This window comes from Manacus vitellinus, unplaced genomic scaffold (genome assembly GCF_001715985.3).
Source record: "Manacus vitellinus isolate BGI_N305 unplaced genomic scaffold, ASM171598v3 scaffold_40_pilon, whole genome shotgun sequence".
In the NCBI taxonomy this organism is placed as follows: Eukaryota; Metazoa; Chordata; class Aves; order Passeriformes; family Pipridae; genus Manacus; species Manacus vitellinus.
Window position 1 is genome coordinate 6,822,295 of NW_021940541.1, and position 20,026 is coordinate 6,842,320.

The 20,026-nt window shown below is 39.9% G+C and overlaps 1 protein-coding gene across 1 annotated transcript in view; it reads left to right on the forward strand.

Moving 5' to 3' along the window:
* The window catches only part of PDZD8 (PDZ domain containing 8), a gene marked incomplete at its 5' end in the record, with an annotated part of 58,807 nt that overhangs the window by 12,909 nt on the left and 25,872 nt on the right, over positions 1-20,026 (forward strand). Inside the window, 2 exons of the mRNA XM_018078499.2 lie at positions 5,097-5,219; positions 10,087-10,189. Coding sequence (XP_017933988.2) covers positions 5,097-5,219; positions 10,087-10,189 — 226 coding nt within the window. The remainder of the gene's footprint in view (positions 1-5,096; positions 5,220-10,086; positions 10,190-20,026) is intronic.

The following is a 20,026-nucleotide window of genomic DNA, read 5'->3' on the forward strand; positions in this document are numbered from 1 at the left end:
TTTTTGTAGAAGTAAACTTCATCTTAAATTACACACAATGTAAGAATAGAGGACTTGTTATATGTCTTAAAATATCGGGTGTCAATCACTCTTTTTGAAATTTATACACTTTACAAGTGCCTGACTTGCATTTCGGTTCATCAGGTGGCAAAGGCAATGTAAACAGGAGAGTGATTTAGTTCTGTTCTGTAGTTAGCTGAACCTTTTGATTGCTCCCCAACCTGAAAATAAATTTGGCAGTTTTTCTTTTGAGAGTATTTTAGGTACTAGAATCTTCACATACAGTAGCATTTATAAAAAAGTGAATTGATTCTGTACTAAACACAGTCTAATTTGAGATTGTGGTAGAATTTTGCTTACCTTTCTCATTAAAAATTAGGATTTGCAATGCATACAAAGTTGCCTTATGCTGAGGATACTTGTGGTTTTAGTTGATCGGTTCTTCTGAGATTTAAAGTCTCTTTTTGCTTTTTATTAAAATTAGATGCTCAGTTAATGTAACTTAAATAACAAATTCACAAACCTGACAACAGTTAATCTTCATGTCAGTGTAGTAATGCTGGAATTTGTATAATACAACTGATTAATGTGGTCTTAAACACATACTCAGTAATTTTTAGACCACTGTTTTAAATCTCAAACTTCCATTATAAACCCAGAGAATAATTTAAATTTTTCCCAGAACTTACTCTGGAAAATGATCTCTCTTCTTAGCAGAAGTTCTAGAAAATCTGACCCTTCTGCACTTACAAATGAAGCTGTAAATCTTTCTGCTTTTCTAAGTAGGAGATGGAGTACTGAGAGCTTTTGAATTTTGTTCCTGTCTGTATGTAGCTTTTAACAATTTATTGGTGGGCCTTTTTACTGTGATTCTGGACAGTCTTAACTGATGCAATGAACAGAAACATAAGCATCTGGTTTCATACCAGATAAATTGATATTTTTTTCTCAGTTGTCAATAGATTTCCTCATGCAACTAAAAATACTGTTGTTAACTAGGTACTGATGGAAGCAGTTAATTTAGGTAATAGGTTAATTAAACTAAGGTGTAAAAGAATTCTGTCCTCTTCTCTGTTAAAGGTTGGCTGAAGGTCCACAAACCAGTCATGGCAGGATAGTGAATACAAATTAATGGGAATATAGGTCAGACATTTTTAAAACTAAACCACCAAATTACAGGCTTGTTCTGAGGTGAGTTCTTCCCTCCAGAACTGGCAGCTGGAAGGAAGAATAGGATTCAGGGGCTGAAAGCACTCAAACTGAAGGGAACAAACTTGATTCCTTTGGGGGGTTTTTGGATGCCCTTTGAGTGAGGTGGTGCTGGTGAGGGCAGGAGTCACTGAGAGCAGCTGGGCCAGGGCAGTGACTCACAGGGCACGAGTGGAGTGTGAAGTCCTTGCCGTGGAGGAGGGACACTGACTGCAGTGCCTGCCAGCGTTTTTGCTGGGCTTGGGTATGGAAGAGCTCAGTATTGGGCTGTTTTACTGTATACTTTTAATCCAATGTATTAATTGAGTAACTTTATCTTAATTATCTTTCAGTGTAATCATCTGACCTAATTCCTCATGTGAAGTGACTTTTTTTTGCTGATTGTACTTTGTGGTATTTGTTGAGAAGCACTTGCTACTCCACAGCTTCTTTTAAATATTTTTGTAGGGTTTTTTTTCAGTTGCTAAAATTTTACGTGAAATTTGATTGATGGATTTCCTCTTAATGTAAAATTGAAATGCTGGGGTTTAACTAACATTTTCTTAATAGTGTACTATCTGAATTTCAGACTTCTGGCCAAATAAGATGATAAGTTTGTGGAGGGTCTCTGGTAACTTAAAAACAAGTTGAAAACACACTAGAAGCATCTAATATAAGCCACTTTTAAAGACTTTTTTTCTTTTTTAATAGCATACATATCCAAGCAAGATTTTGGGTGTAAGGTGTTTGTATATAACTTTAGGAACACGCTCTTCAGTGTGTCCTTTGTCCTGGTGACTGCTTGTGAAAGGGGGGGTGGCTCCCAGGTGCTCCCAGGTTTTCCCAGCCATGGGAAGCAGCTGGGAGCAGCTGGGAGGGCAGACTCTGACAGGAGCCTGGCTTACCTGGCTGTGTTTTTACAGCACAAGGGAACTGTCTGGCCCTGGTACCAACTGTCCCTCTCTGGTACTTCACCAGTTCCCAATTGGAAAGTCTTTCCAAATAAATAGGGTTGTCTTGTACTTAAATCATCTGACAGCAGTTCAGTTCCCTAAATGTTATTGAAATCTATGGGAAATAGTAATTTATCCCATGTGTAATTTTGGAAATGCACAAACTCTCTGTGAATTGCTTTAAATGGATAAGTGCAGTGATGTAAATTTGGAAGGCTTCAGAGCAGCACTCAAACACTGAAAATGCATTTAAGGTGGATATTTAGCTCTTTGTACATTACCAGTGCCAGTGGAAATAGGTGATGGGTTGGGGGTTTTGTGAAGGATTTTACAAATCAGTTACTGTGTTAAGAATGTGAACATAAGTGCTTGTTGTAAATTAAACATTATGTTGAGACTGCTTTTAATCCCATATGTGTAGAAGATTTAAGTAGTTCTGCACCAAGTCCTGCATACACTGTTAAGTGTTTTGCATATTATTGTGTTTAACTGCATTGGTATTTTAGAATTCATTCCTCTTTAATTCATTGTTGTATGAATTTTTAAAAAGTATTTTGAAAATAGAAATCAATATTGAAGTAAACATTGTCTTAATCTAGGAGGGAAACTGTCTTGTTCAGGGGATTATTTCATTATTCTGTGCTGCAGCAAAGGCTTGCAGTGTATGCTGAACACTTTGTTCTCAAGTTATTTGAAGATGATGGTTTTGGTTTGAATGTATAGGTGGATATGTCTGCATCCTTACTGGAATTCCTTAGTCTGTTAGTTTGCTTTTTTGTTTAGTTCTTATTTTTAGTATTGAAAATAGACTGGTCCAGGTCTGTGTTCTTGTTAAATAGCCTGCAGGCTGTTTTATGATGTGTATGTGTAAGGGAAAGACCTTATAAATACCAGCTCACTGAGTTTTATGGTGGTCAGTGGTTTGATGTTCCCATGGAAAACTATCTTTTTTTTTAATGTATTTTGGGAGAAGATGTATTGTCAGTTGCTGGTACGACCTGAAAAGTAGTTTTTTCGTGCTGAAAACCCTTCAAACATGCAAGTATTTATTCACCCAAAACTTGGCATTATTTTCCAGTGTGCTTGTCTAACTTTTCCTTTTTTACCTAACAAAATCTGAGCCAAGCCTGTGTTTTCAGGGGGTAAAAATCACTCCCGACAGGAGCAGGGCACCCTTGTTCATGCTTGAAGTGAGAAACATGAAGGGCAGATGTGATGGCTGGAGGTGGGTCAGGGTGGGAAGGGGATCAGGCCCTGAAGTGATACCAGCTCTTGTAGAATGAAAATAGTGGGGTCATCTTGGTGCAATGTTCCCTACTCTTGCGATCCCTACTATTACTTAAATTATTTGAGAACTATAAAGGAAAATATGAGTCAAATATCAGACCAGACAGTACATGCAAAAGGCATGTTTTGAGTTGGTTGCTTATAGTAGGCTCATAAACATAAACCGTGGCCCAGAGTGATTTCATATGTGTCATGCAAGACTTAAAGAAAAAACATTGGAATAAACTTTTAAAATTGAATTTTTTCACTTGACCTGTGTCAAAACGGTTTTCTTCCTGAAGGAGTTGAGGAGGGAGAAACTTGGAACCAAATTAAAGTTAGAAGTTGAATGGGATTTCAGGAAAAGAGCTGGAGTGTTGAGTTGTGTTTATTCACCAAGAGAACAAAAGAAATGTCTTAGTGCTGGCTCTGTGCGAGGCTGTTGCCGTGACTGGGAGCGTGGAGCTCCCTCCCCAGCCTGTGCTGACAGTTAGAGGGTGCCCCGTTATTTATGGGGGTGTGTGCAACTCTTCAGTTCAGATCCATGGGACTGTGTCCTGCACATGTTGTGATCTCCGAATGTGACAGGCAGATGCCTGTGCTGGCTGAGCAAACAGGACTTAGGAAAGCCTTCTTTGCCATGGGATGGCAGATCCGGGCTGCCTGTGCTCGTGTCCTCTGTCCTTGGCAGGAATGGTTGCTGGGAGCCTGGGTCAGGGTGTAACTGGGCAGTGCTGGGAGAGGAGAGCAATGAACAAAGGCAGAAAGAAGGAATACCCTGCAAGAGTGTTTTCAAATACTTTTGTGCACACCCTTTCTGCAGGGTTGTGCCCTTGCCATTGGGATTGGGGGTGTGTGTCAGCCATGGGATGGGGCTGCAGCTGGGCAGCCTCTCCTCCCCTCCCTCCCATCTGACACTGTGTCTGTGTCTGTGTCTGACACTGCAGCACTAGCACTGAAAAATGGAATTGCTATTTATAACACAGCATATTCTAATCAGACAGGGAATTATGTGGAGAGATAACATGTGTAAAACACTGAATATCTTGGACATGAGCGGCTTTTCCTGGGAATCACATGCTGTGATGAGGGAAATAAGGCTCAGGAGCAAATATTTAGAATACCTGTGTCTTTATTTTAATTCAAGAAGAGTGGCTAAAAAGAGCAACTGAAAGTTTTTCACCAAGTGTGAGAAGAATCAATGTGTGTAACTGAAGTGTCTGTAAGGGTCAGTCCTCTAGTACAGCACTGTCATAAAAGGTTTAAGCTTTAGGGTCATATTATATTTCCACCTTTTAGTGCTACAATGTTTATGCAGATGAACTGAGAAGTTACAGACCTGGTAAGATATTTACTGCAAAAGGACTTTTGTATTGAATATGTTTGCAATCATAAACATACTGTGTGATTTTTTTCAACTTCCCACTTTCTCAAAATTACCTGCACTAGTCAGTATAACTCAGTCTGTTCCTGTGAAGCAATCTTTGTTTATATTGTCCAGTTTGCTGCATTCAAAAAGCTTTAGTGGCTCCTACTTGTTCCTTTTGACCAATAAATATGTAGGAAGGGTATTATTTCTCTTTAGGAATGTTTAAGATTCACTGTGGTCTTATTACCTTTTTTATATTTCTCTGTGTTAGTGTTCTTTATGTAATTTGAATTAAGATGAGTCTGTTCTGTGTTTTTCAGGTTCAAGCCATTTTTTCCATTTCAAGTGTTGCCAGCTGATGAATACGAAGATCGAGACCTCTGTATACAGGATTTTCTATTGAGAGAAGGTCGACTAAAAGTCACATTAATTGAATGTACAAGGTATATTTTTGTGCACTTTTGCTCATTCTTGACTAAGAAAGTACCCATGTTTCTTCAGTTTGTAGTTATTACAGCTGTGGGCCCATTCTGATTCACCAAGTTTCAGCTTTGGTGTTGTGATTGCACTCTAATCATGAAATGTACTTTTTTAAAATAAGAATGAAGTTATAGTTAGTTTCTGAGGCACTTCTGCTTTGTGTGGGCACAAGCATTTGCCTTTCTTCTGAATTTTGCTTGGTTACAAGCTAATCTGTGCCTCCTGTTACTTGCTTGGTTTTGTTCAGTTGGTTTTTTACACCAACTGTCTTTCCAAGACAGTTGAAAAGTTGTAATTATCTTGCTGTATTATGTAAGCAAGGGAAAATGATTGTTTCACTCAGTTTTACTTAGACAAATCCAAACCAGTTTTATAAGGCAATATTTATGGTCTTTGTCTTGAACAAAATAGTGGAAAGAAATAAAATCTATTTCCTTCATTCATTAAAGAGAATATTATTCTCTTCAAAGCTGGAGAAAAGGTGTGTGGGCTCTTGGTTTGTTTGGGGTTTTTTGTCAGACCTCTTGGTTTGTGTTCAGTCTTTTCCAAGTAGTGCTTAGGCTTTGATGTAGTCGTGTGCAGTTCTGCTCTTTATGAACTGCTTTCTGCTTTCCAGCAAGAATTCTTTTTTTAAACCTCTTTCATTGCTTTTATTACCCTATCAACTCCTCTTTGCACTGTTTCTTTTCTGTAGCATTGTACAACCATTTGAATTGTATTTGCTGTACTAATGTGGTTTATCAGTGCTACGGATTTCTAGAAGATATTCTTCTACTTCTGAGTTGTATGGTGACAGCAGTGATTATTTTTTGTGATAAAATTGCTGCTCACCTGTCTCCCTTGCTTTGTGATGTGTTGTCTGTGAATGATCCAAGAATTCTGAATGACTGTCTGTGTTCCTTGCCTGCCAGGACTGTTTCCTCTCTGCTTGTCCTGCCTGATCTCTCTTTACACAGTAGTGCATTCATTTTTATCATGAGGACCACAATAACCACTTGAAGTTGCGTGCAACTGTTCTTGGTTCGGAGAGTAATCCTTTAAATCCTGTGTCTTTCCTCGGTCTGAAACACTGTGTGATGTCACCAACATCCAAGTGGTGGTGTGTTTCTTTGCCTTCAGAGCCCAGATTACTCAGTTTGACATCATCCTCTGCCCTCTCAGCATTTTCAGCAGTCACAGCTGCTCATCAGATGGCTCGCAGAGGAGGCAGTTCCTGGTTTGTCAGGTCTTTTAAGCTTTGGGTCTGACTTAATCTGTTTTGTGCAGCTTGGAAGTTCTCAACACACACATGAGATTGTCTCACCTGACACCTCTCAGCCTACACATCTGACTGTTGGTCCCATAGTAATTCCTCAGATCTTCCAGGTGTCCTGTCCTTTTTTGAACTAAACAACTACAACTGCTGCCCACAGAGTCCCTCTGTGAGTAAATAAATATTCTTGCTTACCTTGCATCTTAAGATATTGATGAGGTAGAAGCTGAAAGACACATAAGGGATGTTGGTAGTAACAGAAGAAATATGTAGGAGAGTCCAATGCTCCAATGTCCCTTTTGCAGCAGCACTCTGGGCTGGGGTGGAGGTGCCTGGGGCAGTTCTCAGAGGTGCAGCACTGGATCTGGCTTTGGCACTTGGATCTGCCACAGACACCTCAACATTTTTCATTCTTTCATTCTTGTTCCAGGATGAAAGATCTTAATTCTGTGTCTTTTTCACTTTTGTGCAGTGCCCCAGAATGTTTTATGTTTTCTCAGTAGTAGCTATTCTTTGACTTCTGTTCAGAATTTGGAGTAGAATTCTTGTTGTCCACCTGGTAAGAGCGTTTTGCTGCTCCTCCTGCCTAAGTCTGGAAAACTGTGGTGAAACTATAGTGATAAAACATTTGGCAAGCTTTCTGTATGCTATAAATGGCTTGTTGAATTAAATTGTATTCTTCACATGACCAAATATCTGCACTTTTGTACTTGTTTCTTTTCTAATTGCAAGCGTGAGCACAGTAATTTTCTTGCTGTCATGATGTTGAAAGAAAAGTTAAATTTTGCACATCCTTTAAATTAACGAAATTGTGGAACCTTTTTGTAAATAATAAGGAATATGTTTTGCAAATTTTTTTCTGACCTGTACAAAAATTTACACTTTCAACAACTGCAGTGCCCTCACAGAACTTAATTATTGCCAAACTCCTGTTATCTGTCATTATCTTTAAATTTTAAGGAAAAGGGAAGAACAAAATTGTTATATTAATTTTTTTAAAAGAGGCACTGGGCAGAAATTCTTAAAGCCTATCAATCTTATTGTATTAGGCAAGAATACTCTTTCAATACTGTGCCATAAAGTGAGCTTTCTAAATTAGCATTTGTTCCAATAGATGACTTTTGTGGACAAGGAAATTTTCCTAAGGTAGTTCTTTAATAAAATACCACAACTGTTTAGGTAGTCACAGGTACTGTCTTGAATCACTCTCTTCTCTCTCGTGCTTGCTGTAGGGAACCATCCCATTTATAACTGGGGAAGGAACAGAAATTGTTTTTCTGTGGCATACTTAAATTACTGAGGTGGTAATTTAATCACAATTCTTTATTGATTTAATATAGTTGGGGTTATAAACTTTGTTTCAGGGTGTCTTTCATACATCCTTTCATACTGATTTACAAACTATCAATCTGTAGGATATGGATATATTTTTAATATATTGTTTTGGTGTGTTGAGACACAAGCTTAATGTCAGCCTTTTTCTGCAGCTGCCTCACAGAGCACAGTGCCTCTGTTTGCCTGGTAATGGAGATACTATTCAGACAAAAATTTTTGTAGTGTAGCAGCAGTTAAAATTTCCCCTTTGTCTTTCTGAAATTGGAAATCAAACTCCAACATCAAGAGCTCTTTAAAATTTAGATGTGTAGTTTGGCTGTCTTGTGATGTGTTTCTTCCAGTTGACTGCTGGTAACCTGCTGCAAGGTGAAATCTCAGTATGGCTCATTGGGTTTTTGTGACTTCATGTTACAGTTCTGGCTGAAAATTGTTTTATTCTTGTTTTGAGCTATTTCACGTCCTTGTTCTTCCAGCCAGTCCAAGACAGCTAAATAGCTACTGTGCTGATATTTTCAAGGGATAATGAGTACCCCTGGAAAATTCCCTGAGAATGTGTCTAAGTGACCAGAAGATGAAATGTGTGCAACCAGTGATCAGCTGAAAAGCTTTAATGAATTGTCTGACATCAGTGAGACACTGAGGAAAACCTGTTTCACTCAAAAGCAGCTCCTGAAAGCAAAAGAGAAAAGCCATGCAGGGTTGCTGGGGATGCTTTAAAAATAAGCAAACAAGGGATGAGTTTGTCAGTTCAAGTACCCTTGAACAAGCTTAATCTTGTCCCAAGTACCTGATTGGTTGGTTGTGAGGCTGGATTTGTGCTCACAGTGATCATATCCGCAGTGCTGAAGGTCAGGTTGGCAGCTGCTGTTTGCAGGGTTACACTGGAGCGTGGGGACTGTCCCTCTGAGGGTGGGTCACAGATACAGCCACCAACTCTGAGCCAGAACCAACAGACTGTCAGTCAGGTGTGCTGGGTCCCAACCCAGGCATGACCTTCCCCTCCCATCTGCCCCCTGCATTCAGGTGCCCAGCTGAACACTAGTTACATAAACTCTTCATAGAGGGACATAGCAAAGAAAGATGTATTTCTCTCTCCCTGCTGCAGTGCAAGCTTGAGAGATGTCACAGCCAGGGAGGTGAATTCCCTTGAATTGGATTCATTTCACTGGTTCTGGTTGTTGGTGAAAGTTGTTTTCAATAGCTTTACCTTATTTTCAAAGTATGTTTACTACAGATCTCCACATCTGGAAGATTGGGACTTCCCAATTATAAATATTTAACCTAGAAACTTTATTTAACAGTGTCAAGATAAACAGATAAAATTGACATGTTTTTCTGACAGCTTTTGCCTCTGTCTTCTGAAGAGTTTTGTGTCTCGTATCACAGTCACAAATGAGATGCTTTCAATGACAGCTTAGAAACTGCTCCTGTCAAATGTATGGAGAAAGTTTAGAAGGGAGTTAAAATCTAACAGCTCTTTTGAATAAGATTTGTTTGGCATTTTTATTCCAAAATGTTTATCTGCTTTCAGCTACTGTGAGATAAGCTGTGAACAAGCTGGGATTGCTGTTCTATAGCCTAAAGTTTATAGGTTTGGGGTTTCTTTTCTAGTACTGATATCTGCCTGAAAAGCTTTGTAGCCTTCTGGAATAGGGTATCATGCATGAAGAACCACTCTTTTGTTATGAATGTTACAAAGAATTACAGATATGAGGATCCTAGTTTAGTGAAATGTAAATATAAGCAGTGGTAACTGTTAAACTTTAGATTAAACTTTGATCTACACTAGTGTTCTCTTAAACCAAGAAGAGCTTCAGTACATTGTGAAGTTTAGGATTGAAATGGAAGACTCTTGCAGCTATTTTTGCTTTTCTTAAAATAAAAAATAGTTCTTTACGGAAAAAACGCTAGTCTGCTGATTGAACACTTTATTAAAAAAAAGAAAAGAGTACAGAGCAGGAAAAAAACACAACTCAAAAAAACCCTAGCTAAAAATTTTCTTATATTTTATATTTTTGGAGTTCTTCCACTAGAGGGTGGCAGTGTCTTTCCTTTGGTGTTAGGCTGTGCCTGTGGAATCTGTTCTGTGAGGACTTCTCTATGTGTACACATTGATGATAATAATGATAATAATAATAATAATAATAGTGTGTAAATGAAGAGTGGTGAGTATGTGGGATATGTGAGTATCTGGGGTATGTGTAATAGTATTACAATTCTTACTATGGGCTTTTCTATTTCAGGTTATTTATGTTTGGATCCTATGAAAGAGAAACAAATGTTCATTGCACAATGGAGCTGAGCAGTAATGTTTGGGAAGAAAGATCAAGAAGTTCTATTAAAACGGTAAAAAATAGAGTATAACCTCTGCATGTTGCAGTTTGTCTTAAGCTCTTAATACATTGTCTAGAAGGAGTGTTCTTTAGGCAATGAAATGGGTGATTAAAAAACCCCATAGCCGAGCAGTTATTTGCTTTTTAACCCAGAGTATTTGACTGTCAGATTGGCATGTGTGGATACCATCACGTTGAGCTGTCCCAGCTGGGCCTGGTTTGTACTGTCAGCTCTCCAGCTGCTCTGAGGGCAGCAGTGTGACAGTGCTTTGACAGTCCTGTTCTCTTTGGGTGGGCAGCCTTCAGAGAGTGCTGAGGAGGATTACCCTGGGTGTGGCTGTCCAGCAGTGTATTCCTGCTGTTGGGAGTGTTGGGGCACAGGGAACAGAGGGGCTGAGTGACTCTGCCTCCCTGTCCCCTGCAGTTTGTGCAAATGGAGGCAATTGCTTTGGCTCTCCAATTGTTCTTAGAGCACGTGAATCCTACCGTGTCTGCTAAAGGAAAACACTTCTACAATGCTCTGCAAATACAGAAAGTAATAATATTGCTGGTATTGTAAGTTAATCTTTTAGTAATTATTACACTTGATAACATGATGCATACAGCCTACAGATTGCCTGTCTTTTTTTGTGTGTGTGAGGGTGAAAATGACCTTTTTTTCCTTTTTCTTCAGATAAGAGGTGTGATATGTGAAAGAGCCTTTCAGTTTTACATTAGAGGGATATTGTGGCAGTAATCAAATTGAATTGGGCTTGTGCTGAGCAATAAGTAACGTGCTTAGTGAAGAAAAACCCTTGAAGCTTTAAAAACACTTCATGTTAACAGTTGGTTTCCTGTAAAGAAATCACTAGAATAAAAGTTTATGTCCTGCATTTTACCCTCTGCTGTCTGAGTTCAGCTGGCTTAAGCCCTGTGCCTTTGTTATATCTGACTGGAGTTGTGTTTGGAGACCAGCATCATTTTTCCACTGAGGCAGCAAGAATCCAGGATTTCAGCATCTCATTCAATTTTCCTCAATGAATTTCTACTTTGCATTGTTTTTAAAATCCTTGTAACAGATGCTGTGATACTTGTTTCCAGCTTACTGTATATTATGTTTTGCCAAAAAGGGTGTATGGCTGAGCAACAGACAGAAGGCTTCTTTTTAGCTACTGCATTCTTAGTGAAATGAAGAACCTGAAGGGAGGGTAGAGGTTCACCTGTGCTGTCTTAGGAAGCTGTGACTCGAGTGACAAACAGCTTGGGGTGTGCCAGGGCCAGGAGCAGTGTGGGTCCTGCAGTGCCAGGAGCAGTGTGGGTCCTGCAGTGCCAGGAGCAGTGTGGGTCCTGCAGTGCCAGGAGCAGTGTGGGTCCTGCAGTGCCAGCAGTGTGGGTCCTGCAGTGCCAGGAGCAGTGTGGGTCCTGCAGTGCCAGGAGCAGTGTGGGTCCTGCAGTGCCAGGGCCAGGAGCAGTGTGGGTCCTGCAGTGCCAGGAGCAGTGTGGGTCCTGCAGTGCCAGGAGCAGTGTGGGTCCTGCAGTGCCAGGGCCAGGAGCAGTGTGGGTCCTGCAGTGCCAGGAGCAGTGTGGGTCCTGCAGTGCCAGGAGCAGTGTGGGTCCTGCAGTGCCAGGGCCAGGAGCAGTGTGGGTCCTGCAGTGCCAGGAGCAGTGCCAGGAGCAGTGCCAGGAGCAGTGCAGGCCGGAGCACCCCGGGAAGAGCCTCCCCCCGTGGGGCTCAGCAGCCACAGGCACAGCCTGAGGACAGCTCAGGACTGTCCCCCAGAGCTGTCCCTGCCCCTCCTCTACCCCAGGCTGGCTTCCTGCAGGATGCCTCTGGGGCTGGTGGAAGGGAGAAAGGAGGGTGGGATGGCAGCAGCCTCAGCCAGGTCAGGCTGCTGAAGCACATCACCACCAGAGATGGTGGCATAAAAGCATTCCAGGGGTCCTGAGAGGAATTACTGAGTTCACTTAACTCTAGAAGTTGCTAGTCTTCATTGAAGCACTAGGCAGGAGCTAGATTTGAGTAATTTCTTTTCAGACCTTTTTGTTTAATCTGGTTTACATAGCGGTTTTTAATTTTGTTTAACTTTTAAGTTTGTTTTAATCTAAATATTTAAGGCTCTTTGCATGATCATGTAAGTATAAAGTAGGAGCAACTCAACTTTAGTAGTCTGGCCAGTTCATAGTCTTAGTACTTTCCTAATAATAATAATAATAAATATTTCAGAATTTTCCAGAAGGAAGCAATATTGCTGGGGTTAAAAACCAAACAAACCCCAAAACAAAAAAACCCAGCCCCATCCTGCTAATACTTACGTGAATGACCCTTTTTGGGGATAAACCGTGAATGGAACCACACACAAATTTGCAGGGTTGATGCTCTGGCAATGGAAGTGGCAGTGCATTGGTTTACCAGCACACTTCTCTGGACAAATTAGTTTCTGATTACTTTTAGATAATGTTGAGCAGCATTGTTAGAACATGTTCTTTTACACTCTTAGCAACAGAGGAGGAAAGGGAAAACGCCGTGCAGCCAGCGTGGCACTGATGTGTCTGTGACAGCAGGTGGCAGCAGGACTAAACTGTTCCAGGGGGGAACAGCTCCTTTTTGAAACTATGGAAAATTACTCAGTTTGAGACTCTCAAAAACTCATCTTCTGTTTCAACATCTAAAATGAAATGGCAGGTTTTTAAACGAAATGGCAGGTTTTTAAACATCTCTGAGATGTTAGAAATCCAGCCTGCAGTGTCCAGGAGGGTGTTCTGCAGTGTCCAGGAGGGTGTTCTGCAGTGTCCAGGAGGGTGTTCTGCAGTGTCCAGGAGGGTGTTCTGCAGTGTCCAGGAGGGTGTTCTCTGCCTCTGTGTGCAGTCCTTCATTAAAGCCAGAGAGCAGGAATCCTGGAGCTGAGCTGCTGCACCTCTGCTCCGCTGGCACTGCGAGGAGTTCACTGTGCTCAACCACCTTCAACTCAGGCCACTAGACAGGTGGCTGCTCTTAAAATCTTGCTTTTGAAAATCTTGATATGAATGAAAATTAGCAACTTGCAGAACTACTTTTTGCTCCCAACTTATATTCAACAGATGTAGAGAAATCATGGAAATCTTCTCCTTGGGAAATCAGGTTAAATGTGCAAGTTAAGTTGCAAAATGTTAGGGCATCCCCCAGAGTGGCAGGAGTATTGCCAAAGGTCCTCAACAACAAAAGTGTTGCTGACACATTTAGCACTGGAACTTAGGTTTTTTTTTCTCAGAAATTGTGACTGTGAATAGTTAAATAACAATTTATAAAGAACAAACATTGTGATGTTTTTCCAAACTAAAAGTTTACTTGTATCCTTCCTGTGATTTTTAGCCCCAAAGCAATGTTAACCATGAGGCAGCTGATGGCAGTAATAATAAATCCTTATTTTAATGCACATGTGTGCAATGCTTACTCAAGATGAAGTTGTTGGAATGAATAACAACTTCAGAAACTACAGAAGAGAAATGGTAGTCTGAGTTGAAGTAAAAATATGAGAGAGATATTCTGGTTGAAAAGGGACTAATTTATACAGACCTCACAAAGGCATGGCAGTACATCCTCTGATTCTGACTGTGTTCTGCAGTGCTCCTGAGGAAAATTCTCATAACTTTCCATGCTCTGTGACGTTTGCATTCTGTTTATTGTGTTAGTAGCAGTGATAAAGATCAGGCAGGTTTAATACATCATAATGAATTTTGGCGAGACTTTTATCTGATCCCATTATTTATGGAATATTAGTGGGTGTCACAATTGATTTTGAAAAAAGATGCTGTGTTAGTGAATATATCTGGAGCATTATTGAAGTGTCTGTTTCAATACAAAGGTGTCTCAGGCTTCTGTCTATCAAATCTGAAACACCAGTAAGACTGCAGAGAGGTGATTTGACACATTCCCATGTGAAACATGTAACCATTCTTAAATATCTTAATTAGTACATGCTGCTGGAATTAACATGAATCAGTGCATTGCTATGTAAAAATTACATGTGGATAGGATGTGGTCATTGGCATTAGCAGCATTGGATCACTAAACAGGTGTTCTGTGGGTAAATAATTAGATATGTCTAAATAACTTGATATGTGTTTGTAGATATTAGGGTAGAGGCTGTGTCATAAATGGGGATGGTTATGTCCACTGAACTGCCAGTAAGCAATACCAGATTGATTTCTGCTGAAAAGTCATGTGATTTTTTTCACACCACTATGCAAAATGCTGGCACAGGTAAAGTCAGCAGCAAGAGTCTCACCAAGTGTAACAAGGCCCAGGGATCACTCTAAACAAATGTGCTCCAAGAAAAAAACAGAACAATTCTTTCTGCTTGTAGAAATCAGAGTTTCTCTGTGCATAGAAGGAAAAAATATATACCTTCCTTAGAAGTGGCATAGGAATGGACCCAGAAATGAGCCTGGAGGTTCAGTCCCACAGAGCTGAGGCAGCTCTGCAGCCCTGACACCCTGCACAGGGACTGGGCAGTGCCCTGGCAGCTCTGGGGATGCTCAGCTGTCTGGAACATGGAAGCACTGGAACCTTTCTCTGTTCCAGCCCTGTAGAGAAGAATGAATCAGGAGTGTAGTTGTCCTGAAACGAGAATCTTGTTTCTCATGAACTGCCCTGCATATCTGTGGAGTCATGTTTCCTTTGTCTGCATACTGATTTTTCTGACAGATAAATTGGTTTTCTACAAACTGTAGAAACTCTTGAAAAGAGATTGGTATCTTCTGATACTGTTGCACTCAGGAAGCACAAACTGTAAATGGCTTCTGCTTTTTATTGGTTTTATGAATATAAAGTAATGGGGAGAGGTGCTCAACTGCAAACCAAAATGTATCTGTTCCAAGTTTGCTCTTAAGTGGTGCTGTAAGAATAGCCACAGTTTCGTATTCCTACAGGTAGTAAGTGATGGGGCTTTTGTGTTGTTGGTATGGGGGTTTGTTATGATTTTTTTGAAACCTCTTCTGTAAATGTTAACTTTAGCAATACAGAAACTGCATTTCATAGTCTGCAAAGTAAAAATTTCCATCTAAACTGCCACAGCTAGTAGCCCATAAGCAGCAGTTGTCTCAGGAGCACACAGATATCCTCTGAAGTAACCTAATAATAGAAAGAATTAAAGAATTAAGATAAGCATCCCACTGCTTTTTTTAGGAATGCTACTTGATGTTTTCTCCAGGTCATTCTGAACATTGTGGTCAGCACTGAAGTGACTGAAGGGGAAGGCCTATGACACCATCTTTCAATATTGCACTTGGAATTTGTGTGTGTGTACATACAGATATATAGGCCATGATCTCCACTCCTTCTGGTGGTGTTATCTTGATGGATATGGCCTTTTATAGGTAAAGTTAATGATAACTTTGAATTTACTTTAGGCAGGCTCATTGGTTCCTGTTCATAAAAACAAAGCAATATTTCTCAGCCTTTCATAAAACTAAATTTCCTTTATCAGGGATTATGGGAAACCTAAAGGTATTCCAGTGCCATAACATATGAATGTGAAATGAGAAATAACGTAAATCAAATCCAGCACCTTCTGAAATGAGTTGCCCGAAGGTACTAAACTATAATGTCAAAATTTAAAACAACTGTGAAATGTTAATTTGTAAATACATGGAGTTAAATGCCTCACAGTTGGCATTTCAGTGTGCTTATTTAACAGCCTGCCATTTCAGCATTTAATCCTATCAAAAGAAAGGAGGAGGATTAAAGCAAGAAAAGCTTTTTGAAAATGTCACTTTTTATGAAAATTCATGATCTTGTAAAACTTGATAATATTTGTAAATACAATGGGGAATAGTTCTGAGATTTGTGCCTTACATAATATTCTGTAATCTGTCTTTCAAATAAACTTGAAGGCCATCAGGATTTTTTTGGTCTCATCCTAAACATTTAAGCTTTTTGACTTGAGGCTTCAGAAAGCTTTACTGTGATTTAATGAACAACCTTCTGTGGAAATGCACTGTAGTTCTTTATGGCTTAGAGATGTTGAATATGAACATTAAAAAAACAAACAAAAAACAACAACAAAAAAACCAAACAGAAAAACAAACAAGAAAACACTAACAGAGCTTTCCTTTTTTTTTCCAGTGTGCATGTATATACAGATAGATAGTTTTTCAGAACCAGGTGTGTCATCATTCTAATCACATTCTAATCTGATACTTCTTACCTGCTTATAAGTCAGTCATGCTATCCTTGGGCATACCCTCACCTGTGCCAGGCAGAAGGCAGTGCTTGCTTCCTTTGCATTTCCTTTTTTCTCCCCATGTCCAAACTTGGTGTTGGGATCCTTCCCAGCCTTCCCTGGAGTGTTACAGAGATTGACTGGCAAGAATCTGACTTGCTGAGTTTAATTTAAAAGAGTAAATGAAAAGATTAATGGATAAAATAACTTGAGTGAGAAGAATGTGTAATGAGTGCTTTAGTGCTCTCTGTGTTCTTGTGCTTCCACATCCCAGCCCTTACTTTGAGACCTGCCAACAACCTAATTCGTGGTGCTCAGATTTAGGAAGAAAAGTTCTTCTGCAACCAGGTACTAGTTTTGTGTAGTGAAATAAGTCAGTCTGGAAACCACTTAATTCCAGTTGAAATCTCCATTAGGTTTTACAGCCGAGTTGTGTTGCAGGTGCCGTATCCAGTTGGGGTATCTGAGCTGATGTTTTGCAGGTGTTACTCTGAGAGCACGGCAGGAACTCCTGGTTCATCAGGAGGAGTTGGGAAAGTGCCCTTTGGATGGTTGGGTTGGGGGAATTTGCCTTAGTGAGACCTCTCTGTGTGACTGTTCTAGGATAAAAGTTACAGGCAACTTCAAGCTTACTCAGGGCTTATTTCTGGTTTTTTAATGCCTTTTCCAGAGCTGATAAGCAGCATTCATTTTTGCTGTGTGTTTTTACACATGGAATAACCAACCTGCAGTACAGATTCTAGGAATTACCTTTCAGGCTGCTGTTTTCTGTATCCTCCTGATAGTACCCAGTTTGAATGGCAGTTGTAAGATTTTCGTGTGATACTTTTCAAGGTAAAGGTTCATGTTTAACTATATATAAGCATTAAGTAAACACTGTAAATAAACATTGTAAAAGTGAAGACTGTTTCAGTGTGTCACTAGATATGCTGGTGACCTTTTTTTTTTTTACTATTCTTGTCATCTGTTCTGCTGCTTGTCCAAATACTGAATGCAGGAAAGAGTTTTAAGTGGGTTTTAGAGCAGCTGTGTTTCTTATTTGCAAGGAAATTGGTTTACAGTGATAGCTGATCTCACTAAATAAATAGCTGGCTGATGCATGAGAGCTAACTCTGTGTGTATAAACAGTCTGGCCTCTGTTGTAAGGGAGATAACAGTGTTCTGCTGACCCCAGTACACAAAGTGCTTTCTGGGTAATTCAGGGTTTCTGGAATGACTGTCTGAGCTATCCTGTGACATCATATTGCAACGTTGCATGGCCAGATGAGCTGGCAGCTGGGGCTGGAGGCTGCTGTACATGGCTGGGCTGGAAGGGGAAGGACTTACTTAAACACAGATATCCACAGCTGCCTTTAATAATAAGCTGGTTTTATTCTCATTGGTTTGTTTTCGTCTTCAGCCTTCCAGTTTACTTTTCAAATATTTCTTCTCTGATAACTTTACACTAGTGAACCTCTTCCTAGCATACCAGGTTTTTTCTTTTCAGATTGAGAGATTGGGATCTATTCTTACTAAGGAGGTGGTAGCTGGATTGGACCTAATTTGCCCATCTGTATGGGTTTTAGTGATGTTGCAGTGTTTCCCTGCCGAATCAGGACCTCACCACGTTGGGCACGTTGAAACCTGTTTTCCTTCCGTTGGTGAATGGTTGTGTCTCCCAAAATAATGAAGAACAGGGGAGTCTGTGTTTGAATATGTAATTACTGAACAGAAGTGTTTTCCAGGTTGTAACAGCACAGAGACAGGAAGCCAGGAGATGGGTTGAAGGTCTTGGAAAAGGGGCCTGTGGCTGTGATTAAAAATACTTGTGGAGAAATAGCAAGATATTGGCACTTGGTGCTCACAGGCTCCCCTAAACCCAGTTAACTTCCCAAATCTGGCTGAGACGTGGAGTTTGACTAATGCCAGTCATAGAGGTGTTTTTTCTGGCTGCAGGTTGCTCAGTGGTAACTCACCTGTGTGTTACTTCCCCCAGCAGTTCATCCTCTGGAAGTTCACCTGGCAGTCAAGGAAGAGAAGATTACATTGTAGTTTCTGCAGATTGTCAAAGGATGGGCAGGTGCTTGTGGTTGTCACAGAGCAGCTGATGTTTAACCTCTGCCCCACTGTGCCTTCAGGAATCTGATATTGTCCTTGCTTCCCAGTCTAACCATTTTACCTGTTCATAGACTTGGAAGTGCAGTAAGAGCTACTGGGAGGACTCTGCTTCTGAATGCCACTTTAGTTGGTTGCTTTGTTTGCAGCCTTCAAAGTCTGATTAATTAAGGCTACTGAGTAACTTTTTGCTAGAAGTCTATCAAGAGCCTGTAGTTAGATCTTGCATTTAATTTGAGGTTTACTCTTTATGGGTTGTCTGACACCTTCCCATGTTTGCCCCAAGGATGTCAAATGCCACTACTGAGTTTTATCTTTGTTCTCTGCACTGTTTATTGATGCTACAGGCTGGCCAGGAGAAGTTTACTTATTTTTGGTAGGATTTTTCCCTAATTTTGTTGTGGTTTTTGGGGTTTTTTTAACCCAAGGTTAAACCCAAGGATTGAGTTTGGAGACTTGGCAGAGTCACTTAGCTTCTGCTAAGTGGCTACAAATTATGGATAACTGTCTGCATTTCATCAGTTACCCTTCTGTTCTAGTGAGGTTTTATACGAGATTATATTCAAATCTTCTTGACCATTAAGTGTATATATTAATATATATTTTAGTACTATATGAACATTCCCATTAGTAAACAAAATCTCAGCTGCTTGGTTCTGATTCTTGTTCTTATATTTACACCAGCTAAATTAACAATTACAGTAACTTAAACAAAAGCATCATCAGGTTGAATACCAGGAACAAATTTGGAATGGAGATTTTTAGAAATATCCTTAATATATAACTATAAAATAATTATTTATAGTAATCATTCAACGAATAAACCTACTATTCTTTAATGAAGATATTTGATGCCCTTCAGTGGGATGGAAATGAATTTTCATGCACCACAAATGGCTGGTATCTGGTGGTCTTAAATTTTGTTCTAGTGTCAAAATACAGGCAGAAAAATTACTTCATGACTACAAAGAAAGCCTCTAATTTTGTGGGAGGAATTCCTTATTCTGAGTACATTCTTAGGTATTGTGCCTATTTTTCTGAAGTCAAATGAGTTAAGTAGTTCAGATTCTTGGACTCAAGGTAATGCAGTGTTGTTACATGTGTCACATCTTGCCTTCCTAGAATGTAATTGGTTAACTGAACATTATCTCAAAATGACTGTTCATTTTTTTTCTTCCTTTCTCCGTCTTCAATCGCAGGCTGAACCAGAAATCAGATGCTTTTCTCAGTGTACAAGTCTCTTCCAGGTCTAGTAGAGTGGAGCTCGGCACCTGGAGGCCACACAGAGTCCATGAGAACAGTGTTTGGTGTATTTATGTATTGTCATTGTAATTTTCACTAGTTACAATACTGTGGCTCTTCTATGTCTGTAGAACAGCAGGAGTGAAATCTTGCCTTTTAGTCAAAAGTGAATATTAAGATAATTATTAGTGCAGGATAAGTGATTCTTCTTGCTCTTTCTTAATGGTGACCAAGCATTTTAAAAATACTCTCCATAATTTAAAAAAATATATAAGCAAAAATGTTGTGAGGCAAGGTCAGTGTGTGTTCTCCCAAAGCCCTGTAATGACAGCAGG